The sequence below is a fragment of the Staurois parvus genome, unplaced genomic scaffold (genome assembly GCF_062004578.1).
Source record: "Staurois parvus isolate SC_StPar_1 unplaced genomic scaffold, SC_StPar_1.0 ptg000258l, whole genome shotgun sequence".
Lineage (NCBI taxonomy): Eukaryota > Metazoa > Chordata > Amphibia > Anura > Ranidae > Staurois > Staurois parvus.
The window spans coordinates 5,207,692-5,227,945 of NW_028318054.1; the positions used below are offsets into that span (position 1 = coordinate 5,207,692).

General features: G+C 40.1%; 1 protein-coding gene across 4 annotated transcripts in view; it reads left to right on the forward strand.

Moving 5' to 3' along the window:
* The window catches only part of MAGI3 (membrane associated guanylate kinase, WW and PDZ domain containing 3), a 489,943-nt gene that overhangs the window by 374,956 nt on the left and 94,733 nt on the right, over nt 1-20,254 (forward strand). For all 4 annotated transcript variants that reach the window (XM_089681068.1, XM_089681065.1, XM_089681066.1 and 1 more), the window contains 3 exons: nt 6,383-6,495; nt 6,603-6,791; nt 15,025-15,633. In XM_089681068.1, coding sequence (XP_089537194.1) covers nt 6,383-6,495; nt 6,603-6,791; nt 15,025-15,633 — 911 coding nt within the window. The remainder of the gene's footprint in view (nt 1-6,382; nt 6,496-6,602; nt 6,792-15,024; nt 15,634-20,254) is intronic.

Consider the following 20,254-nt stretch of genomic DNA (forward strand, 5'->3'; position numbering starts at 1 on the left):
AATTTTAGGAACTGCAACCATTTTTATACACAGTCTCTCCATTTTTAGGGGCCCAAATGTAATTGGACAAATGAATATAATCATAAATAAAATGTTCATTTTTAATGTTTTGTTGAGAATCCTTTACTGGCAATGACTGCCTGAAGTCTGGAACCCATGAACATTACCATAGACTGGGCTTTCTCCTTTCTGATGCTTTGCCAGGCTCTAACTGCAGCTGTCTTCAGTTCTTTGTTTGTGGGTCTTTCTTCCTTTAGTTTGCCTTCAGCAAGTGAAATGCATGCTCAATTGGGTTGAGATCAGGTGATTGACTCAGGCCATTGCAGAATATTCCACTTCTTTTCCTTCAAAAGCTTCTGGGTTGCTTTTGCAGTGTATTTTGGATCATTGTCCATCTGTACTGTGAAGAGCCGTCCAATCAACATTTCTGCATTTGGCTGAATCTAGGCTGACAGTATATCTCTAAACACTGCAGAATTAATCCGGCTGCTTCTGTCATATCATCTATAAACACCAATGACCTAGTGCCAATGGAAGCCGTGCATGCCCATGCCATCACACTGCCTCCACCAAGATTTACAGATGACGTTGTGTGCTTTGGATCATGAGCTGTTCCAAGACTTTGCCACACTTTTTTCTTCTCGTCATTCTGGTACAGATTAATCTTAGTTTCATCCGTCCAAAGAATGCTTTTCCAGAACTGGTCTGGCTTTTTTAGTTTTTTTTGGCAAAGTCTAATCTGGCTTTTCTATTCTTCAGGCTTATGAATGGTTTGCACCTTGTGGTGAACCCTCTGTATTTGCTCTCGTGAAGTCTTCCCTTGATTGTAGACTTTGACAAGGATACGCCCACCTCCTGGAGAGTGTCCTTCACTTGTCTGGATGTTGTGAATGAGTTTTTCTTTACCATAGAGAGGATCCTGCGATCATCCACCACTGTTGTCGTCCATGGATGTCCATGCCTTTTTATGTTGCTGAGCTCACCAGTGCATTCTTCTTTCCTCAGAATGTACCAAACAGTTGATTTGGCCACTCCTAATGTTGCTGCTATCTCTCTGATGGATTTGTTTAGTTTTTGAAGCCTTACAATGGCCTGGTACTTGTATGCACCACAAAGTCCCTTCAATGCAATTGTTTTGGAATATTTTTTTCGGGAAGGTCAGGTTTGCTTCAACAATGGTAAATATTTTAAAGAAATTATATCAATTAAATAATCTCTACTAGTTTCAGGCTCTCAACAAATTACATTACGTTGCAAAAGTTCATACTTGATGGTCAGACAGCAAGCATATAGAGCACTTTCTGGAGTTACCTGAATGACAGCAGAGTAATCCAATGCAGAGCATTGGGCATCAAATGCAGAACCTAAGACCTGATTAGAATAAAGGACATCCGATCGGCTGCACTTCAAACAATCCACTTTATTGAACCAAGATAAAACCAATACAGAGAGTGGAAATACAGTGCTGGACTGGCAGGTAAACGTGTTTCACGCTAAAGACAGCGCTTATTCATTACCGCAAGACCTGATTAGTTGTGATCAAAAAGGTGGGGATGAATTCACTCGAAAAATGATGTCTGGTATTTGGGTTTATGTCGACAACTGCATCTCAACTTTTCTGTAGGTGTACTATATAAACGACCTAGAACTGATTTGTGGATGTGTGTTTCTCTGGCATTTGACCATATCTGTCATCCCTTTTACTTATTAAGTCTGTTGATGGTCTTTACTCCACTGGTTTTTCAACTTTCAGCATGTTTGCTGATGGTAGTTTTTAAAGAAATGGTTAATGTTCTTTTTCAAGAAAGGTAAAACCTTTCAAGTTTCAAGAACTGCTAAATGTGTAATTGCTGCAGTCATTTGCTTGTAGAAATATCTGGGGAGGCTTCTTAATTTGAAAGTGCGAGTCATAGTGACAGCTTTGTGAGAGGAAGATCCTAGGAATCAGAGAAACCTAGCACGCTAGATTAACTCACTGTTTTTCTGTATTTGGTGACATGTCAGGAAAATTCTGCTGTAATTAGCCAACAACTAGAATTTTTTAATGTAGCAGTGTGATGTGAGTGTATGTTTGTGTCATATCTGGTAACATAAATGTATTTTGTCGTACCTGGTCTTCTGATGTTAAGGTTAAATGATTTATGTCCTGCAGAAGACTCCCTAATTGCATATTGTGTGTAATTAGTATTTTTCTTTGCTGCATTTAGTGATGAATGAGAGTGTACCTGGTGCATGCAAAATTATGGTTTCTCATGGCACATCTACATTTAATTGTTGGGTGACTAGAAAAACCAATTGGATATGAGTACCCAGATTAGGTTTAATAACCATAGTATTTTCTTTTGTGTTTAAGCAATTACATGAACCATTAGTTACATCAGTGTATTTTAAAATCATTCTGCCTTGTTCACCAAAGGGTGTAAACTAATATAACCTTTAAATTATTGAGCACCTTTTGGTGCTTGCAAGTACCTGCAGTTGTCTTTAGATCAGTTCCTTTTATCTAGTGATGACTGAAATTAGACCTAGGCTTTAATACAGGCTTTTCTTGGTAAACAACATTTTTTTAAAAAAGGAAAAAAATTAGAATGGATGGAAAATGATGGGGAACTCATCCAGCTACCTACAGAATTTCGAGTGAATTCATCCCCACCTTTTTGATCACAACTAATCAGGTCTTGAGGTAATGAATAAGCGCTGTCTTTAGCGTGAAACACGTTTACCTGCCAGTCCAGCACTGTATTTCTGCTCTCTGTATTGGTTTTATCTTGGTTCAATAAAGTGGATTGTTTGAAGTGCAGCTGATCGGATGTCCTTTGTTCTAATCAGGTCTTAGGTTCTGCATTTGATGCCCAATGCTCTGCATTGGATTACTCTGCTGTCATTCAGGTAACTCCATGTATGCATTATCCTCATCTGTATAATGTGAGATAATGATATCAGAATGCATGTTTCCGCTATGCTGCACCTGTGGAGTTGGAATCACTTTGCAGACGCCCTCATTGGTGGCCTCTCTTACTATGAACAAAATAGCGCTTGCCCTGGTAAAAGTCTAACTGGTCCCATCTAAAAAGCACTAGTAAAAGGAAAGCTGCCATTGTAGGGTAGGGTCTACATACTAATGGACATTTGAAGTGTTAAACCCTGACAGGTTTTTTTTTTTTCTTATTGATGTCTTTGTCTCTACTGTCTTCCCCCGTTCCCCATTTCTCCTGGTGATCATTTCCAGGAGGAGTGAAAGTGGGGGACAATTCAAGACCAGAACAGGTAAAGAGGGAAAAATCTTCTAATGAGGACACCTGTTCCTGTGACAGCTAAGGCTCGGTTCACACTATGTGGGCTAATTGCGGGAATGGCATCTGTTCCCGCACCCACATCGCGCTGCTCTTACGAGATACGCGGGGCTGCCATTCATTCTGAATGGCACCTCCACGCATCTCAGCCCACAGCGCGATTGCAGGTGCGGGAACCGCAAGAAACTGCATGGTGAAAAAGATCATGCAGCTTTTTTGTGCGGAAAGGCGGGCACCGCAGCCCATTCAAATAAATGGGCTGTTGTGCCTGAGCAAACACGGCCAATGTGGCTCACAATACTGTGAACCAAGCCCAAGAGGAAATTTAGTTTGCTGTGGAAAGATTTCCTCTCACTTTCTGTTGTATGTACAGGACAGGGAGTGACAGGAAATGACCCCCAATGGCAAACAGATGGTGAAAATAAAAATTGGTTTTATATAGTTTAATCCTCGCCTTCCTGATTCAAAACATTGTTTCTGTCATTTAAATTTGAAATACCAAAGCCTTTGTGGCCAATGAAGGCTCTTCATTTGATTGATAACAGACAGAGGATGGAGATTAGTGGTAGGATGGGGTAGCGTTTAACCTTGATAAGAAGTCAGACTCCTGTACTTTACATATGACAGATTTGTTTTTATTCTATGCACATTTACAATTCCTCCAAGTGTTTGGGGATTTTTATATTTTCCATGTGCGTAAACATATTGGATTTTACTAAAGATGAAAAAGAAAGCTGTTTTGTGAAATCATTTGTTTTCAAGATTCATTTCTAAGCAGATTTTATGATCACACTAGTTGAAAGCAAAAATATACAATAATTTCAAAAACTGACTTTCAAAGGATGTGAAGAAGGGGTATCTTGCACTGTTTATAGTGGTGAGCAGGGCTGCTGTTAGAAACCACAGGACCCCATAGAGCTGACCGGACAGGGCCCCCTCTAAAAAAAAACAAGCAAAAAAACAAACAGAGTTTATGATGCTTCAGTTTTGAATAAATACAGTGAGTGATCGGTACCAATCACTCATTGTGTCCATTCAGGAAAGAAAGGGGCTGGTAAATGGGACATATTTACCAGACCCATCCCCACTCTCCATTCTGAAGATTCCTATTGTGTACTTGCAGCTGCCGGTGGGAGGCAGAGGAGGGAAGCCGGCAGCACTGCAGGGGGTGGGGGCACGCAGGGGGTGCTTGGGCAGCAGGGGGAAAGGTATGGTGCACAGGGAGGGTGATGGGTGCATCAGGGGGGAGGGGGTAGCAATTACTGGAACTGATCCCCTGTATGACTATCTCTGTAGCAGCTTGGAGGGAGAGGAGAAGAATCCAGCTTTCAGCTGCTGCAGGAAGAGCCCTTCAGGGGACAGTTCCAGTAATTCGTGCTGATCACCCTCCCTGCCCACATCCAATTATCCCAACTGCACGGGCCCCCCTGCTGGCCTGGGCCCCGTACAGGAGGATTGGTGGTACCCCCTTATCCACAACCCTGATGATGAGTGTCCTGGACAAGATAAAGTTGCTGTTTTCTCTGTGTGTCACAGTTTAGAAATCTGTTTTTTTTTTCTTGTGTTGGGTTCTCAGACACCAAGCAGCAACATAGAATGTTTAGGCTCCCCCTGCCTCACTCCTCCACTTTCAGCTGGGAAGTGAGGGTAGGTTGGCTGGGAAGCAGATTTATGAGTACAGGGACCTCTGAGATGGGATCATTGAGTAAAACAATATATTATGTGCAATTCCTGCTGCTATGATTACAATGAAAATGCAGGGTTTTTTTTGCCAAAACTGTTATTTATTGTATGTTCTGGAGAATGCAGCAGGAGCAGAAGACACACCCAGAGGTCCAAAGTAGGAATGAAAAGAGCCAAGAATTGGGGAGCAGGCTAAGAGGTAGAGCATACAGTGCATATAAGACCTCATTAGCCAACCTGTGGCCCATGGTCTCCATGCTCCTAGATTGTAAGTTCCGTGGAGCAGGGCCCTCCTATCCCTCTTCTATTGAACTGTACTGTTGCTGTATTGTCTCACGTTATATTGTAAAGCGCTGAGCAAACTGTTGGCGCTATATAAACCCTGTATAATAATGATGCATTTTGGCATCTACTAAGTGGCCCTAGGGGCTCCTACCGAGTAAGCACCTGTTTTGGTGCTTACTCATGCCAGTGAAGCAGAAGTTTTCTTTTTCCTTCCTTTAGTAGTTAAATTGGTTTATTTTTGTGCTGTCCATCCCTATTCACTTTGTATTTTTATCATTCACTTTATAATTTTTTTATTTCCTATAATCTTTTATAATGTATCTCGCTGAACAAAATATAAAATGTGGTGCAAGTAATTTGTGAAGCTGCTGTAGGGTACAATAGTGCAGGAGCACTGATTTGCAAAGAGACAAAAATAGTGATTTCTAGCAGTCTCGTGCAATATTAGCCTATAACTGTCTCTTGAAACATGTCCCCAGTGTCCGTCCATCTCTTGTAACATGTCTGCCATTTCTGACTATCTCTTGTAGCATGGCTTCAGTTTCTGACCTACTCCTGTTACATATCTGCAGTCTCTGACCATATCTTAAACAATGGCCTCAGTTTTGATCATCTCCTGTTACGTGTCTGCAATCTCTGACTACAGTTCTGTAGTTATATTTGCAGTGAATATTTTGTGCTGCCGTTTGGTGATGTTAAGGGACACCCTTATTTTTAGTAGGTTGAACACCACTAAGAAGACATAGGGTGGGTGGTTCAGCGCCCCACAGCACCAGCTGTGTGTAGAATGGCCCTTTTTAAAGGATAACATATGTCAGATGGGGTGAACAGCTGGTTTATTGCTGAAAGACTGCCAAAAAAGTCATCTTTGGCATATAGAATACGGTATGAAAATCTGTATCAGTATAAAATCAATACAGTATGTGCATAGGAGTTTCCGACTGCCGGTTGCAAATGCAAACCTATTCAAAACAGGAAAAAAGTAGTACTCCTCTTATGATGTTTATGAAGCATATGAGTGTCAAATTATTTCATTATGGCATAGGTGAGCTTACTTCTAATGTTTATAACTTACACTTGTATTTTGGACTGACGTTTTCTTTTTTTTTTTTTTTAAATAGCCATATAAACCAGAAAACGCAATTTGAAAATCCAGTTCTCGAAGCTAAAAGAAAGAAGCAGCTTGGCCAGTTGGGTCTCCCTCAGCCTGAAGAAACAATAATTCCTGTTAAGGGTATTTACAATATTCATTTGTAGCAGTATGATATACTGCAGTTAAGCACTGTTTATTCTAAATTCATCTCTTTTTTTTCCCATTGGTGTAATTTGTGTCTCCTTCAGAGCCTGACAAGTCCCCATTCACCAGAGATCCAGCACTGCTAAAGGGAGCAACATTGCGCACATCTCTAAAGAAAAGTGCAATGGGATTTGGATTCACCATTATTGGAGGAGACAGACCAGATGAGTTTTTGCAGGTGAAAAATGTTCTCAAAGACGGCCCAGCTGCACAAGATGGGAAGATAGCTCCAGGTATAATTACACCAAACAAACTTCTCTCAAAGAGAGAAGAGATAATACATATACATTGTTTAAAGTATATTGATGAGAATATGTTTGCAGTTTGCTTGATGTACTGGGCTTAACATTGTCAATTAGAGAGGTATGCCTTCTGATGTGCAGCATGCAAAATAAAAGGTCCCATTGTAGATGCTTTATTTTTTTTAAATAGAAGTTGAGAAGAGAAGGACGTTTTGCTTCTTTAACTGTTCTGGTTTGATGCCTCATGTTGAGGAAAGTACAAACACATCACCTCTTTCTTGCACCATTTGATAGATTTATGATGAAAGTCACCTGGCTACCATTCTGTATAACCTGACAGTTATGCCTATGGCCCATGTGAGAACATTCCTGTCCAGTGAATGAAGGAATTATTTTTGTTATAACTGAAGTGCTGAACATACAGTTTTGGCAAAAAAAACATTAAAAAAATGTTTTTTGCTGCAATACCCACCTTACCTCTGGTGCTGTATGCCACAGCAACTCTGTTTAGTCCGGTAACTGTCTCCCCACTTGCAGGTTAAATTACGCCCAATTTCACTCTTCCTAGAAGTTGGCACACTGGCAGTCTAGACTCCACCCTCTTTAGTGCCCTGATGTACAAGAAGTGTAGTCATCATCCATCCTGCCAGTGCTGGCAGTGCACAGATGTGACTTTTGTGTGGCGTGCGTGCGCTGCTCTGCCCATAGGCCACCACTGGACAGGAAATCCAGAGGAGAATGGAGGTCCCTGAGCACTATTTGGAAGATTTTTTTCCAGTAAGTAGTGTGGGAGCAAATGGAATTAGTTGCTTTAATGTGGTGCTTTAATTTAATGTTGGAATTGAGTTTTAAAGGAAACCCATGAAGAACAAAATACGTGGACTGCCATTATCAACCTTCTGAGTATGCTGGTTATCTGGCTGTCTCTGTATTTAGTACTTTATGAGCCATTGAGCCAGCTCCAAATCTGGAGTTCTTATATAATTTGCAGCATACATGCTATGGGTTAATGACTTAAAGTAAGAGACAGCCTTGGCAGCCTAAAACATTTTGAGATGAACCAATTCTTATTTAAATATTAACCATTTCATCATCCAGCCTATAACTGCCTTCAGTAAAAATCTTAAAGTAATGAGTTCAACCCCATAAATAAACCATATCTGCAGTAAAACATATGCTCATCCATCAAGAAATGGGCATAACATCCATCCATAAACCATTTTCTATCGTTATTAACAGTAATGAATAAACAGACTGAATATACAATGAGCACAGGAATGGGTTTCAGTGTAGAAATGTACAAAATGGTAAAAAATAAATTGCCATTTAGAAAAAGCCTGGTTTCATGGAACACTGACTTCCAAGCTGTGCATGTGCATCTCTGCATCAGAAAGCCCATTTCCCAAATTGCAGAAACTTCACAACCACCAAATGATGTAGCATAAAAGGTTTTATTACTACAACCTGTTTTATACTGTATAGTAGAAACATAAAAGGTATTTGTAGATCTGTATTTTTTCTGAACAGTAGTTGGATTAATCATTTTGTTTTACTGTTTGTGGAACAAGGAAGAGGTACTTGTTTTTAATATAAATATAAAAACAAGACTTAAACTAGCCAAATGCAATATTAGCAGCTGAATGCATTTCTATGACCACTAAATACATTTTGCAACAAAAACAAATTCAAAAGGAAGACAATTGGAAAGTTATTGGGAATTTAGCAATCTACCTACACAATTTCAGTGGGGTCCAGCCATGTCTGCATTATTCTCCTGCTGATCTGAATAATGTGAGATAATGATGCCAGAATGCACGTTTACGCTATGCTGTGCCTGGGTGGAAAGGGGGGGGTCACATTGCAAACACCTCCAGTGGTGGCCTCTCTTATTGGGAAAAAAGTACCAATGCCCAGTAAAAATCTAGCTGTCCCCATCTGAAAAGGGCTGGGCAGAGGAAGGCTGCCATTTTTAATGGCAGGCTATGCTGTGCCTGTGTGGAAGGGGGGGGGGGGGTCATATTGCAAACGCCCTCAGTAGTGGCCTCTCTTATTGGGAAAAAAGTACCAAAGCCCAGTAAAAATCTAGCTGGCCCCATCTGAAAAGGACTGGGCAGAGGAAGGCTGCCATTTTTAAGTAGGGTCTACAGACTTATGGAAGCTTCCTGCTCAAACTGTACACAGTGGCATCATAGAGCATATTCTGTCTGTAGACACATTAAATGTGCCTTGGCTGTCTGATTCTTAAGTTGTAAACAAAAATTGTAGCACAGTGATACCGTTTTTTTAATGAACAACCTTGTCATGGTTTTTATGGCAGTGGTTTGTCATCTGAGCACTTGTATTAACTACCATGCGTTATTGGATACAAAAAAAATCTCCTTATGACTGCTTTAATCTTATAATACTCACTACATAATACTCAATCTATTTTAAGAAAAACATCATCTCTACGTGTGGAGAAAAATACTGTTTTGGGGATTTCTATGGCTCCAAATGTCAGATGTGTGGGAAACCAAAAAAAAATCTGTATCTCTCTGCAGTGGAGTTTTTCTGTAAGGCAGACCGAATGTCTAGGTAAACAATGTCAAAGGAGTCACCCCACAAAGTAGATGAAAAGTTCAAAAAAATAGATCTAATTGAAAAGATGAATATAAAATCATTTATTGTACAGTGCTTCCTGGTTAGCTGATGTTTAGTGGCCTTGGATTGTTTGAACAGGTTACTGAGGGGAAGGCTTCTAAGATGTAACTGAACAACTGAGGCAGTTTCTGATCAGAAAGTGCTGGAAATCTAGTTTTTTTGTATTCATATCTTAATGTAAGATCTTTTACCATAATTTAATGTATTTATGACTGTTGTGTAGGACTACCCTTGGAACTGAAATTTAGGAGTTAATACATAAATATATTTTGCATTTACCATGCATTAGCTTTAATTGAGTAAAAAGGACATTTACTCTGGGCCCAACTAAAGTCTTTAAATCCTAACTAGCCTTAAAACTGTCCTGTCCCTGTCTTAACACCTATGCTGAATAACTTGTGTAAGAAAGATGTACAGTATCTACGTACCTATTTTTAGGCCTCTCCAGTCCCATCATGTGATCCTGCTCCCCTGCGTCAGCCAGCGCTACTGCAGCGGAGGGGGGGGGGGCACCAACAACAGATGGGCCATTGAAGACTATAGGTCACCACTCCCAGGCATTACCAGCCATTGTTGGAATGCTCTCTCCTCTGCAGCTGTTGCTGGCTGACACAGGAGATCATGTTACCAGACTGGAGCAGCCTGAAAATAGGTAAGTATACAGATCTTTCTCACACAGATTAGTCAGCATAGGGGCGAGGGAGGGGACAGTTTTAAGAGTAGTTGGGTTTTGGACAAAGTTTTACTTTAATCACTTATCGTCCGGCCCATGTACATAAACGGCTGGACAGGAGCAGTGACGAAGCATTCACAAACGGCCCTCGCATTCACTGCCTGTGCGCACTCCCTGGGAGCATGCGGTAGCGCTGTACGGGACCTCTGTGTGAGGTCCCGATTCATGTGATCCCTAATTGCCCAATCAGTGATCACATCAATAGTAGTAAACAAGATGTTACTTCCTGACATCATTGCTTACTACTTGTGAAGTCTGTGAATGATCACAGAGGTCACATGGTACAAAGCTATTCACACCAGCCTTGTACCATGTGACAAGCTGTGACCAATCACAGCTCTCACAGTATTTCTCAATGGCTGCAAGAATGCAGCCAGAGAGAAGGAGAAATGATTGCTTGTACAGCCTTTATGGGTGTAAAAACAAACAGTGTAAAAAAAAAGAAAAAAAAATCTTCATCACCCCTCACAAGTATTACAGTGTCACTATGGTGACACTGTATTACTAGAGTGACGGTATGTTAAAAAAAAATAAAAATAATAATATAAAAAAATAAAATAACCATTTAAACAAATTTTTGCAAAATTATTATTTTTGGTTATAAACTAATTTGGGGTTTTGTTTTTTGTTTTTTTACTAAAAAGATAGCTGAATACATTTTGGCCAAGATTTATGAAAAAAGATTATTTATTTGCAAAATTTTATAAGAAAAACACTTTTTTTCCAAAATGTTTGGACTTTTTCATTTATATAGCAAAAAAATAAAAAATCCCAGTGGTTAATAAATACCACCAAAATAAAGTTTTATCTGTCTAAAAAATTATAAAAATTTCATATGAGTACAGTGTTGCATGACCGCGCAATTGTCATTCAAAGTGTGATAGCAGCGAAAGCTGAAAATTGGCCTGGACAGGAAGGGGGTGAAAGTATCCGGACTTGAAGTGGTTAAGGACCAGTTCACATTAGAACGCTTTCCCGGAAAAGCACTTTTGCATACAAAAAACGCTTTTGCGATCTGCTGCTGGTGTCAGTGTAATGATAACAGCACCCAAAATGAAGAAAGCAAACACAGTGCGTGATACTGCAGTACTATGTGATTTGGTGTGGCACATTTTTAAAAGTAGTGTATGCCTTACTTTTCCCATATTCTGGTGCGATTTCAGTTCTTTCAAAGGAATGAGCAGGAATCGCACAGGAATACGTGTCGTGTTCCTGTGCGTTTCTGGTGTGAACTGGCCTTAGGTCTGCAGGTTACAAGTTAGAGCAGAGTGTTAGTGGAATAGAAGTTTTGATGGGACAGTACAAATGTACTAGCAAATAATTGTCCACTGATTTAATCATTTTAACAATTTAATGGGGCAGACATGGGAGTGCTCTGTAAACAGATTTCTACTTGTGAATATTTCAGGTATCCTTAATATTGCACATTTTCCCTGGTAATGTTTATTGCTGAACACATCCAAGATTGTAAACACTGAATATATTTAAAACCACAAGTCCAAAAAATTTGGGACGCTGTGTAAAATCTACATAAAAACAGAATGCAATGATTTACAAATCTCATAAACCCATATTTTATTCACAATAGAAAATAGGAAACATATCAAATGTTTAAACTGAGAAAATGTGCCATTTTAAGAAAAAGATAAGGTAATTTTCTCAGTTTAAACATTTGATACGTTTTCTATTTTCTATTGTGAATAAAACTATGGGTTTATGAGAATTGCAAATCATTGCATTCTGTTTTTATGTAGATTTACACAGCGTCTCAACTTTGGAATTGAGGTTGTACATCAGAATTCCTGTTTGGGTATGTTTTCATTAAAAAGTATGGATCAGTTAATATGTAATGCCTTGCACCCCTTTGATTTTTGTCTTAGGACTTTTATTTAATGTTTTTTTTTTTTTCATAAAAACTTTTTTTATTGCCATATGCAAATATTTATACATCCAAGTATTTACGCTTGTCAAAACAATCAGTAATACAATAAGAAGCCACACAATTCTAATTTTATGACCTATACAGTTTACATCCAAACTATTGTCTGAGAAAACAGAGCCATGTATTTTCACTTCGTATAGGGTGACTATTAACACATTCACATAAAGCATTTATTATTTGAATACACATGAAAAATTACCCAACCAAACTATTCCCTTTCCCAAATAGCAAAAACACAAAAAAACTCACAACAACAAACAACAATGGAGGAAAAATGCCAGGATAAATCCTCTCCACCCATCCAAAAGCCGGAAAAAAAAGTATCTCTGGGATTCATATCACCCCCTAACACAAAATGTTTGCAGAGCATCCCACCCACCAGAGGAGTCCAAAAAAAAAAGGAAAAGGGGAGGGGAAGGGGAGGAGTGATAATAAGCTATACTTACCACTGAAGGATTGTCAGCCACTGTTGGAGTGGAATCCACCCATGTGGACCATATCTTTCCAAACTTCCCCGGACACCCCCTTGCTTCATACGTCATCTCATACAGCGGAAGATCCCAGTTAACCAATTTGTTCCATGCCATCAAGTCAAGAATATCAGTATGTATCCAATGTAACGCAATCAACTTTCGTACATAAAAAAACAGGATTCTCAGAACGAGTTTGGTATCAGTAGTCATATATCATCAATATCAGTCAATATCATCTTCAAGTACTGCTAAAAGGCACACTATAGGACTACACACATTAGGCAAATCAAATGTATCCAAGATGAATGAAGTGACTTCAGACCACAGGGGCCTAACTTTAGAACATTCCCATACCATGTGTAGAAAGGATCCCGTACTAGCCTGACACTTATGACAAGTGGCTAAGGTACATCTCCCCATACAAAGTAGAAGCTGCAGTGTATAGTACATTTGATGTAAATAACACAATTGTATCATTTTGTCCCTGGAGGAAATAACCGTACCCACATAGGTGGCAAGAAAATCTCTCCACAGCTCACGTGTACAATGACATTGCCCCCTATCTATTAGAGTTCATTCTGAGTAATATAATGACACCAATTAATATGTTTCGGCTGTAGGAGAAGGGTCTCCAATCTGGTGTTGTTCAAAACAACCTCCTTGGGGCCATATTGGGCTATTGCAGCATGCTTAAGCTGAGCATACTGAAAATACCAACAGCCCGGTACACCCTATTCTGACCTTAGTTGCAAAAAGGACTTAAGCCTACCATGTTTGGAAATATGATGAGCATATTTAATACCATATTGGGCCCAGTGGCCCCCCCCCCCCTCAAATTTATAAAATTCAATCAAATTTGGATTACACCAAAGAGGAGCACTTGGATACATTGATAGGGCCGTATCTAAAACATGTTTCACACATATGTTAAGAATCTTTTTGCATACCGATAGGATAGCCATGCCATCTTTTGATGGAACCTCTCCTCAATAAAAGTAATTTAGAAGTGCTTTATAGGATGTAGCCACTGCCGCCTCCTCCGCAGTGGGGGCATTATTTAATTGAGGAAACATTCTCCAATGTGCATACATCAACTGAGAGGCAAAATAATACAGTCGTAGGTCAGGCAAGGCCAGACCCCCCTATGTACCGGCAATTGAAGTATTTCCAGGGATACTCAAGGAGGCTTAGAACCCCATAGGAAGGAACTAAGCAAAAGAATTAATACATTTTTAATTTTTTTAGGAATATAAATGGGCACATTGGACAGAACATACAGAAACTTCAGAAGATAAATCATTTTGAACAAGTTTACTCTTCCCAGCAAGGTCAGGGGCAGGTCCTTCCAATTACAAACCCTTTCATTAAATGCTCGTGCAATAGGCCAGAGATTGTTTAGATATTAATTTACTGGAAGTTGTACAGTAGTCCCAAGATATTTAAATGTATCAGATGTCACAATGGGGCACTCTAAATCTGAAATCTACAGCCGCTGTCCATCCATTGGGAACAGAGTAGATTTAGACCAGTTTATTCTAAACCCTGAATAATCTCCAAATTCCTTATTTAATGTTTTTAAATAATGCATCAGGTTACATTCAAGTTCACATTCAAGTTAGGCAATAAGTGTGATCTTAAGAGAATTGTGAAAGGTAATTTTCTCAACGCAGATATAGGAAAACCATTACAGGTGAGAATAGAAATAACAGTCAATAAAGAGAAGAAGACAAAGAGGTGATCTACTTATATGTACTTGAGGCTAGATAGGCTTTATCATATGGCATAGCTTTGCCAGGATATGCGTACGTCAAGCGATTGTATCGACTGTCTGAGTATGCCAGCTAGTTTCTTTGGGCCTTTCACTTGACCAAAGTCAACCATGGTATCCTTTCAAGCCTTTGCTGTGGTCTGCTTGTGGCCAAAAGGAACAGTGGCTAGCCCTTGTTGATTTTTGGTCAGCTCTTCTACAGTGCAAGAGGATAATTCATGAATTGTTACATATTAAAATATTTAAAAGTGTGCAAAAAACTGGTCATATAAAAGATATCACTCATGTTTCCACATCTACAAACACATCTGTCATCGCTTGTTCTCAATATTTAAGAATGTGTACCACCAATGGTACTTTTCCCTTGCTTTTGCAAAATGCTACATGGAGTAAAAGGTACTATGGCTTGCAGGGTTTTATTTTCAATGGGGGTTTTAGTTATCAAAGTACACTGTATTACTACCCATATGCCGATCTTCTTTTGATTTACAGCAGTAGATATTTTATATATGTAAGGCATTTCTACTTCATTTTTATGTTGCTTCTTTTCAGGCATCAGTTTGATTCCCCCATGAAAACATGTTATACTATATATTGAATAAAGAACAATAACTGTACGTTAACTGTTTAACATACTAACATTCTACTTTTTTTTTTTTTTAATCCAGGTGATGTGATTGTAGACATAAATGGAACCTGTGTTCTTGGCCATACACATGCAGAGGTTGTTCAGATGTTCCAGCTTATTCCCATTAACCAGTATGTGAATATGACCTTATGTCGGGGCTATCCTCTGCCTGAAGATAGCGATGACCCTGTGGCTGATATTGTTAATAATGCTGCGCCCTTAATAAATGGGCAATTGACTACACAAGGAGAAAATATGGGCAGCCAGGACTTAAAGTCTGGAATAGTTGTTTTGGACTACAATGGGAAACCAGGCCATGTGTTGGTCAATGGTCGACTGAATGGACCTTCACAGGATTTACAAGATCAAAGGACATCTATGGCATCATCTGGGACATCACAGCCTGAGCTAGTTACCATTCCCTTATTAAAAGGCCCCAAAGGTTTTGGGTTTGCCATCGCTGATAGCGCAATGGGGCAAAAAGTCAAAATGATTTTAGATAGCCAATGGTGTCCAGAACTCCAGAAGGGGGACGTAATAAAAGAAATCTGTCATCAGAATGTGCAGAGCCTGACACACATACAAGTTGTTGAAGTCTTAAAGCAGTTTCCAGTCGGAGCTGAAGTGCCATTACTTGTCTTAAGAGGAGGTCAGTAACAACAGCATCTTTCATTCTAACATTAGACAATTAAAGCCCAACTTCAGCAATAATTAGTTTGGATAGAGCTTGGAAGGCTTGGAGTCTCTGTCAAACTTCCACTCATTTCTGGTCAGGATAGGAATTGATGGAAAGTTATACAACTTGTATACAGACAAATCATATTTTAGTAAAGTGTTAATATTCCTTATGTTTTCAATAATGTGTCCTTCGTGTCCAGGTGAGAGCTGGACCCATGATTTCTTGCGTGGGTGTCACAGGAGGGAAAATTCCTCTAATGGAGTCACAGTTAAAATAAATGATAGAAAAAGGTTATTAAATTATAATAAAAAATGAAGTTAGGTTTGAAGTCATGATCTGTGAATACAGATCAAATTAGACCTTATAATTGTAAAATTAGAAAGAACCAAGACTTTATTGAATATGGATACCAAACGAATAGATTCTATCCCAATGCAACATCGTTGTCGGAACCTTTGTGCAAGGTGTGATGGTGTACTAAAGCAAAACCTATGCTTGGAGAAACAGGCATCCCGCCGTTGCCTCCCTCTGACAATGCTAGTTACCAGGCTGTCATGCTGATCTAACAGCTTCAGTACAGAATTACAGACGTGGCAAAAACATGCCATCATTTTTTTTTTACACTAGGTTGATGACCTTTAAAGGCTTTTAATGCATCACCTATGGACAATTGTGGGCATTGCAGTTTGTCATGGTGTCTTGGGCACACGCAGTTTTGAGTCTTGACACCTTTTATGCATGAAGGTAAAAAACATTATGTGTGTAGCAGCTCCCTCAGCCCCCTCAATACTTACCTGAGCCTCATCATGATCCAGCGATGTGAATGACAGCTCGGCTGTCACGGGTCTCTGCCTCCTGATTGGCTGAGACAGCCAATGGCTCCCGCTGCTGTCAATCAAAGCCAGTCAGCCAATGAGGAGAAAGAGGGGGTGGAGCGAGGCTGTGCCAAGATCATGGTTTGGCCGTGGGAGTCCCTGCTGTCACCATGCAATAGCACAATGGAGGTGATCCCAGCATCTTTGCGTGGATGCAAGGATCTGTAATTTTTTTTTTTCTCGTTCAACCCACTGGTTGTAAAAAAAAAAAAAAAAAAAAGTCTACATTCTTAAGCTGGCCACACATGGATCGAAATATGTCCGTTTTAGCAGGGACTAGCTGAATTTTGATCCATGTATGAACCGGCTGGTTTTAAAGAAGTCAATCTACTGATCAACTTCTGTACAACCAGAATTTAGTACATTTCCACTCAATCAGTGCCATAGGCTATAGTCAGCAGCGCTGGTCAGTGGATTGTGATGGTGGGGAAGTCTTCCTGCAGTGAGAATACAGAAGCTCAATAGGAAGAATTCCCTAGTTGAAGCATCGGCCCTGCAGATTCCTCCATCCACACATTCGAGGTGAATGTGTGGATGGGGGAATCTGCAGGGCCGATGCTTCCACTAGGCAACCGCTTAGGGCACACTGCCACCTAGGAGTGTCTGGGTGCGGCACAGGTCGGCACTCTCTCTGTGTGGCCTATGGAACTCTTGTAAGAATTCTCCATTTCACTGCAGAGTCCCCCTCTCCTCATCCACAGGGAATGATGGTACCTTTCGGGGGGGACCCGCCGATTTCAGGTGCGATTTGCAAGATACAGATAACTATGAAAATTTCACCAAAAGTAGTGCATGAAATCGGTGAGGCTATGACCAAGTCAGAACCACACTGATAGGATGGGAAGAGATTACATTAGCCCAGGACTCCAGGTGGTCAGCAGTCTCTGATCAGAGGATTGGTCCATACTTCTCCGGTACACACACTGGCACACATGATCTTCCAGCTGTAACAGGGAGCTGGCTAGTGACTGATTGGGGCTTGCACAGCACTGGCTCCGCCTTCTTCTACACAGCTGAAGCCAATCAATAGGCAGGGGTGTGCTTTGGTTGCAGGGTTAACCCCAAGTGAGTAGGATGATTGGGGCCCAATGTGTATGAGAGGGAAGCGGTATACTGGTGGGGTGTCACTGAGAGCGACAGCCTGTGCTGTTTTACTAGGGAGACCTATGTGATGAAAAAAAAAATTAGGTAAAAAAAAATAATTGTTTTTATTGTAAAAAATGAAAGTTACACCCAAGCACAAAGCATCCTCCCCAGAAAACAAAATTGAGCACCGCCACATATAAGCACATACAAAGGTAAAAGCGCATGCTGGGGCGCCTATGCATAAAAGCGTTGATTGCGATACACATGTTACATATCACCGCGCACGCCAGAATGAGAGCAATAATTCTAGCACCAGACCTCCTCCGTAATGCTAAATTGATGACCTATAAGGAGCTTTAAAATCATTTGCCTATAGAAAATATAGGGTACTAAAGTTCATTGCCATTTCACGAGCGTGCACAAATTTAAGGTTTGACAAGTTGGATATCTGTTTACTCGGTGCAACCTCATCTTTTATATTTTACAAAAAAATAGGTTAATTTATTGCTTTTTTTGCCCTAAAATTAAATTACTTGTATTTTTTACTGAAACTTCGCGGTAATATCATGCAACATAAAAAATTGGAACTACTACTATTTTATTTTCTAGGGTGTCTGCTTTCAGAAAATATATCGTGTTTGGGGGTTTTATGTAATCTTCAGGCCTAAAATAATTTTTTAAAACTTGTGCAAAAAACTCAAAAACTTCTCTGACAGCGAAAGGGATAAAGTATAAGCCCTGCCCCCCCCCCTTTCCTGAAGATCAGCCAGTCAGTGCTCATTACACTGCAAGGTCTCTCCCCTCCCTGCTAGTCCCCGGGTGCGGTGCTGGATACGGGCAGAGAGGGGAGGAGGAGTTAAACAGCGCAGTGTTAAAATTATTACACGTTTAAGTCGCCATAAAGCCCCTTTTGTTTTTAAAAGCCCCATACATTCCTAAAAGCACATCCAATTTAAATACGGTTTTGCCCCAGGGACAAGTAGTTTTTTCAAAAATTTCCACACCCCTGTACAAAACTGCATGTCCATGCTGACAGGAGAGAGACCTTTGTTGTTTACACACAGGTCTTTCTCCTGTCAGCTTTCCCCAATGATTGCCAGCCCAGAATCACTGACTGGGACCTGGTGAGTGACATCTCTAGCCGACAATAGCGGCACAGGTAGGGCGGCGCATGCTCCCGCCCCCTACCCAGTAATGCAAATCACATACATATACGTGATTTTGCGCAGCCCTACCGCCCTGTAGCAGTACTTCTGCTATAGGGTGGTGTGCAAGTGGTTAAAAGAATTTTAGCAGTTTCATGTTTTGTTGATTTTAATATTTTCTACTTATTTTAAACATTTGGTTTTTTTTTTTATTTATTTTTTTTGGGGGGGGGGGGCGCAAGTAGCTGGTCTTGCCTAGGGCACAAAATAGTCTAGCAGCGGCCCTGGGAATCCGGCCATTTTTTTTCATTGAACGATAAAAGAATGACCAGTTTGTGGGCTGCTTAACTAAGCATCAGTTAGATACCAATAGATTAATATAATTATCAAAATGTTTGCTTGCGGATGGTACCTGTTCAAAGTGCTGATGTGATATCACCTTATTGAAAGCTTTTTTTCATATTTTTGAATATATTCCACTGGATATAGGTGCTTTTATAGCGGTTCATTTCCCTTTGAATGTATACAAGTATGCCATTTGCCCTGGTCAGTTTGCCTTTTAGACACAGTTGTATCCTAGACTGTTGCATGCTTTTGACAGTTTCTTAGTTCATTTGAACAGTTCTTGGCACTATTGCTATTCTTCATTTTGGGTTTTTGGACTGCTATAGTGATGATAATTGCTGTTATTCAGTCAGATAATTATGTGGTTTTCACTGCATGGATAATTCCTTAAAGGCAGCTCGTTTTGACTCATTTAGGACATTTGTGCTGTTTGTTAATAATGACGGCTGTCTGGCAGTAGTTGCCTTGTAATAACACCCAGTATGAGCTCCCTCTAATGGGAGCCTTTAAGGACAGAAATATGGGAGCTGCCATTCCTTCCTTGTTTTTAAAGATGCATGCTCTCGGATTGTCATTGTTACCCTTCTTTTACTTCTTAGTGAGTTATTGAACCATGACAAGTACTTGGATATCAGGTGTCATAAGAACTGATATGCAAATGCATGTACCAAGTCAATGACTTAAACGATAAAGAATAGGAAAGGATAATCAAGATCGCAGCAGAACTTTCAATTTCAATAGCAAGTTAGCAGGTAGCTCAAGTATTTCTACCCTGATAGATTCCTTGTAAATGAGAAGCTGTGAGAACATATTGTAGGACTTTGACTTGTTTCAAAGTTGCAAACTCCTGGATTGTCGTGTTTAGTCTTCCCTTACTGCACAGTGACTGAAATTGAACAAGTATTCTGGATAGGGGAGTAGATATTTTCAGACTTCACTGACTACATGCCTGTTCCAAATAAGAAACTCACTAGGCAGTAAATCCAGCCTGAAGCCTGCACTTTAAATTCTACTCAACGATGGCAGCTTCCATATTGCTGTGTTCACAGGTTCACTTTAAACAGCAAAGGACCATGGTGTTCCTCAAAGCCACAAATGTACGTGATCCATTAACATGGGGTTTTCTGATCCATAAAATGA